At 44.3% G+C, this 9540-nt stretch overlaps 1 protein-coding gene across 1 annotated transcript; it reads right to left on the reverse strand.

Moving 5' to 3' along the window:
* Positions 1-4348: 4348 nt before the first annotated feature.
* LOC141134946 (E3 ubiquitin/ISG15 ligase TRIM25-like) lies at positions 4349-8837 on the reverse strand. Its single transcript, XM_073624380.1, has one exon. It carries the CDS (start codon positions 8818-8820, stop codon positions 7246-7248), a length of 1575 nt encoding a protein of 524 aa, XP_073480481.1. The 5' UTR covers positions 8821-8837; the 3' UTR covers positions 4349-7245.
* Positions 8838-9540: the final 703 nt, after the last annotated feature.

Genomic DNA, 9540 nt, shown 5'->3' on the forward strand with positions numbered 1-9540 from the left:
ACAGTGGTGGCAATTTATGGGTACAGTGGCTGTGTTTGATGGCACAGTGGATGCGTTTGATGGGCACAGTGGCTGCAATTGATGGGTACAGTGGCTGCGTTTGATGGTACAGTGGCAGCGTTTAATGGGCACAGTGGTGGCAATTTATGGGTACAGTCGCTGCGTTTGATGGTACAGTGGATGCGTTTGATGGGCACAGTGGCTGCAAATGATGGGTACAGTGGCTGCGTTTGATGGTACAGTGGCTGCGTTTGATGGTACAGTGGCAGCGTTTAATGGGCACAGTGGTGGCAATTTATGGGTACAGTGGCTGCGTTTGATGGTACAGTGGCTGCGTTTGATGGTACAGTGGCAGCGTTTGATGGTACAGTGGCTGCGTTTGATGGTACAGTGGCTGCGTTTGATGGGCACAGTGGTGGCAATGTATGGGTACAGTGGCTGCGTTTGATGGTACAGTGGCTGCGTTTGATGGGCACAGTGGCTGTGTTTAATTGGCACAGTGGTGGCAATTTATGGGTACAGTGGCTGCGTTTGATGGTACAGTGGCTGCGTTTGATGGGCACAGTGGTGGCAATTTATGGGTACAGTGGCTGCGTTTGATGGTACAGTGGCTGCGTTTGATGGTACAGTGGCAGCGTTTAATGGGCACAGTGGCTGCAATTGATGGGTACAGTGGCTGCGTTTGATGGTACAGTGGCTGCGTTTGGTGGTACAGTGGCAGCGTTTAATGGGCACAGTGGCTGCAATTGATGGGTACAGTGGCTGCGTTTGATGGTACAGTGGCTGCGTTTGATGGTACAGTGGCAGCGTTTGATGGGCACATTGGTGGCAATTTATGGGTACAGTGGCTGCGTTTGATGGTACAGTGGCTGCGTTTGATGGTACAGTGGCTGCGTTTGATGGTACAGTGGCAGCGTTTGATGGGCACAGTGGCTGCAATTGATGGGTACAGTGGCTGCGTTTGATGGTACAGTGGCTGCGTTTGATGGTACAGTGGCAGCGTTTGATGGGCATAGTGGCTGCAATTGATGGGTACAGTGGCTGCGTTTGATGGTACAGTGGCAGCGTTTAATGGGCACAGTGGTGGCAATTTATGGGTACAGTGGCGGCGTTTGATGGGCACAGTGGCTGCAATTGATGGGTACAGTGGCTGCAATTGATGGGTACAGTGGCTGCAATTGATGGGTACAGTGGCAGCGTTTGATGGTACAGTGGCTGTGTTTAATGGGCACAGTGGTGGCAATTTATGGGTACAGTGACTGCGTTTGATGGTACAGTGGCTGCGTTTGATGGGCAAACGCAGCCACTGTACCCATAAATTGCCACCACTGTGCCCATTAAACACAGCCACTGTACCATCAAACGCAGCCACTGTACCCATCAATTGCCACCACTGTGCCCATTAAACACAGTCACTGTGCCCAAACGCTGCCAGTGTACCCATAAATTGCTGCCACTGTGCCCCATCAAACGCAGCCACTGTACCCATTAATTGCAGCCACTGTGCCCATTAAACGCTGCCACTGTACCATCAAACGCAGCCACTGCACCCATGAAGTGCCACCACTGTGCCCATTAAACGCTGCCACTGTGCCCATTAAATGCTGCCACTGTGCCCAGCAAACGCAGCCACTGTGCCCATCAAACGCAGCCACTGTACCCATAAATTGCCACCACTGTGCCCATTAAACACAGCCACTGTGCCCATCAAACGCAGCCACTGTACCCATAAATTGCCGCCACTGTGCCCATCAAAAGCAGCCACTGTGCCCATCAAACGCAGCCACTGTAACCATCAATTGCCGCCAGTTTGCCCCATCAATTGCCACCAGTTTGCCCATTAAATCCTGCCAGTGTCCCCCCCGCCCGGCACTTACCTGTCTCAGGTCAGCGCGTTGCTCCACGCTCCCTCCGATAGGCATCCAATCACAGCGCCTGTCGCTTCAGCCAATCAGGTGACAGGTAACCAGACCCAGTGCACCTGATTGGCTGAGAGGCGAGTCAGTGTTAGGGAAGCGATTTATTTGATTTCCTAACACAGCACTGTGTAAGCAGCGAACGCACAGCAGTGTGCCCATGTTTACCAATTTGGAAGCCTATTAGAGCTGACGGCTCTAATCAGGCACTTCTAAAAACACCCCCGCCGCTGTAATTCACATGCCCGATGCCCAACAAGGGTGCCGGACACCTGAATAGGGGGCGGCAGCAGCGACAATAGATAGATTCATGCAATGCATGAATCTGTCTATTGAAGATTGACGGGTGCAATGGACGCACCGCCACTGCCCAGTTGTATTTCCCCTGGGTGGGGAAATCCCACCATGTTTTACCTTATACATTCCTATACACTGTGTGCCCTATAAAAAGGAGGTGGGCATTAAGGGACAGAGTGGTGTGCAGGCAATTTGTTTTATTTTTTGTGTGCATTACCGGGCACTTTCACCCCCTTCCTTCCCAGGCCAATTTTCAGCTTTCAGCGCTGTCACACTTTCAATGACAATTGCGCGGTCATACAACGCTGTTCACACAAATAGAGCTTTCTTTTGGTGGTATTTATTCACGACTCCGTTTTTTATTTTTTGCGATATAAGCGGAAAAAAAGAGCGGAAATTTGGAAAAAAAAACAATATTTTCTTCTTTCTATTTTAAAAGAAATCCAATAAAATCTAATTTTGTCATAAATGTAAGCCAAAATGTATTCTGCTACATGTCTTTGGTAAAAAAATTATGTTAAGTGTATAATAATTGGTTTGTGTGATCACAGACATATGTACGCAGATGATCATTGGGACATGTGATTTTATTGTTACATATGTGGGGGACAGGTTTTTTTACTGTGTGGGGACATGTGTGTGGGGACAGTGTTTTGGGGACTTTGTGTGTTTACATTGTGTTGGGACATGAGTGGGGACAGTAGGCTTGTGATCAATGTGTAAAAAGCTGTAAAAAACAGCTCATTCTCACTGATCACTGGCCGGCTGCAGAGATCCGCTCTCCTCTCCGACAACTTCCGTGTGAGGAGAGGAGAGCCAATTGCCTAGAAAACGGCTCTCTATTTACATCACATGATGGCTGTGATTCCACACAGCCGTCATGTGATCAGGAGGGCCAATCACAGAGCCCTATGTGCTTTTATATGTGTCTTATCTATATATAATGCACGCTTTAAAATGCATGGTTTTCCATTTTATGAACAAGAAAATAATGACGTTATGCTGTTGGGCTGGTATAATAATGCTATGGGGCTGGTATGACATTTTTTCCAGGGCTGGTTTTCATTCCCAGTCCGGCCCTGCGTATGCTCTAATAGGCGCCCAAAAAGATGAACAGCGGGCGCAATGCTGTGTGTTCGCTGTTCACTCAGCTGTGTGTTAGCAAAGCGAAGGAATTTGCTTTGCTAACACTGAACCTCCTCTCAGCCAATCAGGTGCTCGGGTCTGTTACCTGTCACCTGATTGGCTGAAACGTCAGGCGCTGTGATTGGACGCCTGATAGAGAGGACGGAAGAAGACATTGAGGAGCGTGCAGGACACCGCCGCTGACCCGCTGTGAGACAGGTAAGTGCCGGGCGATGCACACTGGCAGCATTTGATGGGGCACAGTAGCGGCAATTGATGGGCACACTGGCAGCATTTGATGGGGCACAGTAGCGGCAATTGATGGGCACACTGGCTGCATTTGATGGGTACAGTAGCGGCTATTGATGGGCACACTGGCAGCATTTGATGGGGCACAGTAGCGGCAATTGATGGGCACACTGGCTGCATTTGATGGGTACAGTAGCTACGTTTGATGGCACAGTGGCTGAGTTTGATGGCACAGTGGCTGCATTTGATGGGCACAGTGGCTGCGTTTGATGGCACAGTGGCTGCATTTGATGGGCACAGTGGCTGCGTTTCTTCATTTTCCAAATAATGATGACAAAAAATTACAACTTCAAAAAATTTGCCATGCCTCTAACGAAATACCTTGGACTGTCTACTTTGCAAAAAGGGGTCATTTGGGGGGTATTTGTACTGTCCTGGCATTTTCAGGCCTCAAGAAATGAGATTGGCCGTCAGAACATCAGGATTGATCAATTTTAAGATATACATTCCATGGCTTGTGGATTCTATAACTTTCCTACAGACTAAATAATATACACTTATTTGTGTTATTTTCACCAAAGAAATATAGCAAAGTACAGTTTGACCAATAATTTATGAAGAACGATTATTTATTTGCAAACTTTTATAACAGAAATGAAGAAAAACACATATTTTTTTCAAAATTTTCAGTCTTTTTTTATCATTTAGCAAAAAGTAAAAATCCACTGAGGATATAACACCACCAAAAGAAAGTTCAAGTTGTATGAAGAAAATGATAAAAATGTCATATGGTGTTGCATGAGTGCGCAATTGTCACTCAAAGTGTGACAGCGCTGAAAGCTGAAAATTGGCCTGGGCAGGAAGGGGGTGAAAGTGTCCGGTATTGACCAGTTGCCTACCTTGGGCATCTTACAGATGTCCATAAAACCCCCTTCTCTGTACACAGGGAGTGTCTTATACATCTTGTAGGATCTTATCTTTTCTTATCTCCAGCTTCTACTGAGCTCCTGTACACAGCTAGAGTTGCCATCTCATCCCTTTAAACCCGAACACATATTAGTTACACGGGTTCTGTGGCTGATTAAGGTGGTAATGAAACTCACTTGGTGTCTTATCTGCACTGAATTAGTCTCAGAACCCGTGTTTTGTGTGTTCATATGTGTTCAGGTTTAAAGGGATGAGGTGGCAACCCTATGCACAGCCCGTGAAATCCTATGACTGGAAGCTAGTGAGAAGTCTTCCTCACTGAATGATCACTCTGACAGACAATCTTTATGAGAATTGTATTGTAACATTTTAAGTCAAAACAAACAAGTAACATAGTAGCAATCTTATCTCCTGCATTCCTTGTCAAAGGGATTTTGCAGTGAGAGAGCTGCAGCTGACAGAGGAAAGTTGTTATTGTGTGCACAGGGAGTTAACTCTTAATTAACCAGGACATGCTCTTTTTTTTTTTTTTTTTTTACTACCTAACCCTTTCATTTCAACCTGCATAATCAACTATTTAACAGTTTTATCAGCTGTTCCATGTTTCTGTTTAAAATCATTTGCTGGAAACGTTTTTTTTTTTTTTTTTTAATAAAGCACATATATACATTGTTATCTTTAAGGATATACTGTTAAAAATATGTGGTTTAGGGCATATCTGTTTTATTTTAAATCAGTAAGAACTATAAATTACAGATGCATTATAAGAAAAATGAAATGTATGCAAAAAACAAACAAAAAAAAGCTGTATTCCCTTTGTAAATAACTTTAACCCCTTCCGGACCAGCTGCCGCAGATATACTATGGCAGGTTGGCAAGACACTGTAGCAGGCCCCAGAGCGATGCCCTGTGGGTGCGATGACCGGCGGGCACCCGCGATCGCTCGTGACAAAGCGAGAACGGGGATCTGTGTGTGTAAACACACCAATCCCGGTTCTGTCAGGGGAGAGGAGACAGATTGTGTGCTCCTTCTAAGTAGGAACAACAATCTCTCTCCTCCTCTAGTCAGCCACATTCCCCCACAGTTAGAACACTCCCAGGGAACACATTCAACCTCTTGATCACCCCCTAGTCTTAACCCCTTCCCTGCCAGTGACATTTATACAGTAATCAGTGGCTATTTATAGTGCTGATCGCTGTATAAATGTCAATGGTCCCAAAAAAGTGTCAAAAGTGTCCGATCTGTCCGCCACAATGTCGCAGTCCTGATAAAAATCGCAGATCGCCACCATTACTAATAAAAAAAAATAAAAATGTCATAAATCTATCCCCTTTTTTGTAGACACTATAACGTTTGTGCAAACCAATCAATATATACGCTTATTGCAATTTTTTTTTACCAAAAAAAGTAAAAAAATACAGATCGGCCTAAACTGATGAAGAAACTTATAAAAAAAAATTGGGATATTTATTATAGCAAAAAGTACAAAATATTGTGCTTTTTTCAAAATGGTCGCTCTTTTTTTGTTTATAGCGCAAAAAATAAAAAACGCAGAGGTGATCAAATACCACCAAATGAAATCTCTATTTGTGGGGAAAAAATGACGTCAATTTTGTTTGGGTACAACGTCGCACGACTGCGCAATTGTCAGTTAAAGTGACACAGTGCCGTATCGCAAAAAATGGCCTGGTCAGGAAGGAGGCAAATCCTTCCGGGGCAGAAGTAGGTTAACATGCTTTGTACCAAAAATGTAATTTTAATGTTGCAGTAAATAGAACAAGCAGCAGAATAAAATGAATGTTTTCCCTCACATTAATGGTACTTGTGTTCCAAATATTACTGATCAAACCTGAAAAAATACATATTTTTTTCTTTTCAGATTTTTACTCTTTTTCCCCTTAAGATGCAAATAAATGAAAAAAATTCTCAGAGGACTTTAGGGTCACGAGAGAGCCCAGTTTGTCCCCCCTAAAAACAATATATGTATCATCTCTTTATCATAAGTAATTACAAAGTTATAGACTCATGAACAGACACATAGCAGAAAGTGAAATATGGCCTGGTCCATAAGGAGTAAACAGGTGTGAGAGCCGAAATTGAAGTATATAATTCAGTGGGCTGAATGGAGAAAAAAAAATGAAAAGTTGCCATGTTAACTAAGCTGATATTTGGCTTGTGTGTACCAACCTTTAGGGTGGCTTCTCTATCTATGGAGGAGCAGTGGAGACCCCCTTGGACAGCAGCATTGTCTGGAGAGAGGGGTGTTAGATGGACTAGTAGAATTAGATGGACTTTACATAAGTGACTAAGAAATTAAAGCCGAACTCCAGATAACACTTTATAAGCCGTTACACCAACATTTTTGTTTCCTTTTGGTGTAAAGGTTTTACATCAATGAATAAAAGCTGACCATTGTAAGCCCCCCTGTCATTGGTAAATGGTTTGTCCCAACCCTCTAACTGCCACTTTTTCTGGAGAGATTGGTCTCCTAAAGGGAGTTGAATAATAACAGCAGAACCAACAGGTAAAAGAACTAAGTTACAGGGAGACTCAGAAAAATAAAGGTTCCTATATTACACACAGCCAGATAATTAGCATTTTCAGAAGAAGGTCTGCAATGACATCCCTCATACTTCTTCCAGGAGCCACCACTTCCTCAAAGCATTGGTTGAAAAATGAACCAATCCCATCACCCATCCCTGTGATGCCATCAGACTCTGGGCGGAGTTCTCACATCTCTTGATTCCCACCACAGATCTTTATACAACCTCCCCATACACATAACCCAGCATGGAGGGGCTCAGTGAAGGTGGTGGTGAAGGTGTGGAGATGTCGGATTGGGTCACACAGATCATAAAAGGAGATTCGCCCGGCCTCATAATCCAGATATATCCTGACTCTCTTACTAAAGATGTCATCAAGTAAGAAGGTCTCATCACTGTCATGTATCAATATATGCTCATCACATGACATGTTCAATGCCCAGGACTTGTTATTATATCCAATCGCTGACTGCCCCCCTCTCCTGTCTATACTGGGGTAACACATCCCAACTGTCCACAACCTCGACCCCCCAACATCAACTTCCCAGTAATGTCTCCCTGAGGAGAAACTCTGACTGCTCAACACCTGAGAATCATCCTGAAATCTCTCTGGTGTTTCTGGGTAATTCTGGTTTATATCTGACCTGGAAGCAGTTTTCCTGTCATCTGATATCTGTAGATTATTATTAGCTGTGTTTCCATCCAGTAAAATGTCTGCAGCTCCCTGTGTAGGGAAGTGCACATTTACCTCTGTTATTATATCAGATAAACCGGTGTGTAAGACCCCCGCCACATCCAGACCCCCTCCATCATGGAGGAGTTCCTCATGTCTCTCTCTGTCCTCATTATCTCCATCCTCAGTATCACACAAGTCACCTGTGTCTGATTCCTGTAAGACAGTCAGTGGATCCGTCATGTTACACAGCTCCTCAATGTGACATATCTTCCTGGACAGCTCCTCCTTCTTTATTTCCAGATCCCGGATGGAGATGGAGATCCGCTCTGCCCTCGCGGAGATGTCCCTCAGGACTCTCATCTCCAGGTCTTCCAGACGTCTCCTGAGATCTCTAAACAGGGCAGTGACTCTCTCGGTGTCACCAGCTTCTTCTTCTTCTTCTACTTTTCTCCTGTGTTCCTGCAGACTCTGGACTCTTTCCTCAGTCTCCTCTCTCTTTGTCAGAAGACACTGCAGAACATTCCTCAGTGTCTCCTTCTTTTTCTCAGAAGCCTCATCCAGTGATAGCATCTCATGTCCTTTATGTTCTCCAATCATAGAACAAGACATACAGATACAGGTATCATCCTCAGTGCAGTAATACTCCAGGATCTTCTTATGGACGGAGCATTTCCTGTTCTCCATGGACAAGGTGGGGTCAGTTAAGATGTGTTCTGGGGACTTTTTGTGGACTCTCAGGTGTTTATCACACAGAGAAACCTCACAGAGCAAACAGGATCTAACAGCAGGTACAGGAGAGTCCACACAGTGAGTACAGAAGACCCCGGACTCCTCTTGATCTGGCTGAGCAGACAGGAAAGTCTCTGCTATGTTACGTAGTGCTATGTTCCTCTGTAGTGTAGGACAATCTGGAAACTTCTCTCTACATTCAGGACAGGAATATCCTCCAGGCCCCTCCTGTGTATCCAGCACAGGATCAATACAGACCCGGCAGAAGTTGTGACCACATTTCAGGGTTACAGGATCGGTATAAATGTTCAGACAGACGGAACATTCCAGCTCAGCTCTCAGATCAGTAGATGCCATCACTGACAGCAGAAGAGGGAAGTGAAACTGCAAGTCTCTGGAACTAGAAATACAGTTGATCCTGTTACAACTCATTTGCACAGGGCGAGGCTGAGCTCAGCTCTCAGCTGATTTGTTAATAAATAAACATGGGTACAGCTCTCAAAAACTTTTATAAACAATACATCGAAACTCAAAATTCATGTAATAAATGAACAAAACACAAAAAATATGCGTCAAAAATTGATAAGTGATCAAACGTGAGCATAAGTACAGTAGATATAGTGATTACACCTGTTCATAAAAGTGAAGTGCACTGCTTCTCCTTTTATCCCATCCAGATCTCCATAGTGACCTCCAAAGATTCTACTGTGCTAATCACCACCAGCACACCAAAGTCACCAGAACATATGGCTGCATACAATATGAGCAGCAAGTATGCTCTATTGGGTCATTTAGATAATGACATTTGTCCATTGTGTAGTGCTACTCCCATAGAAGCCACTGGATTACTGCTCAGGTCTTCCCAAAACGCAACACGCTCATTCCCTTTTTCTTCAAGGAGCAGTCTAGGGGATGTTATTTTTGTGTTTTTTATATTTGTAGAACTTGGATAGGGATGAGGGAAGTGGTGGCATACTCCAAAAATAAGAACTATGTACAACTTGAGGACTTGGTATTCCTTTCTGAGCAAGCTATAATAAAGTCCTTGAAACAAACAGTAGACTTCAACTTTAAGTA

This window comes from Aquarana catesbeiana, linkage group LG03 (assembly GCF_042186555.1).
Source record: "Aquarana catesbeiana isolate 2022-GZ linkage group LG03, ASM4218655v1, whole genome shotgun sequence".
Taxonomy (NCBI): domain Eukaryota; kingdom Metazoa; phylum Chordata; class Amphibia; order Anura; family Ranidae; genus Aquarana; species Aquarana catesbeiana.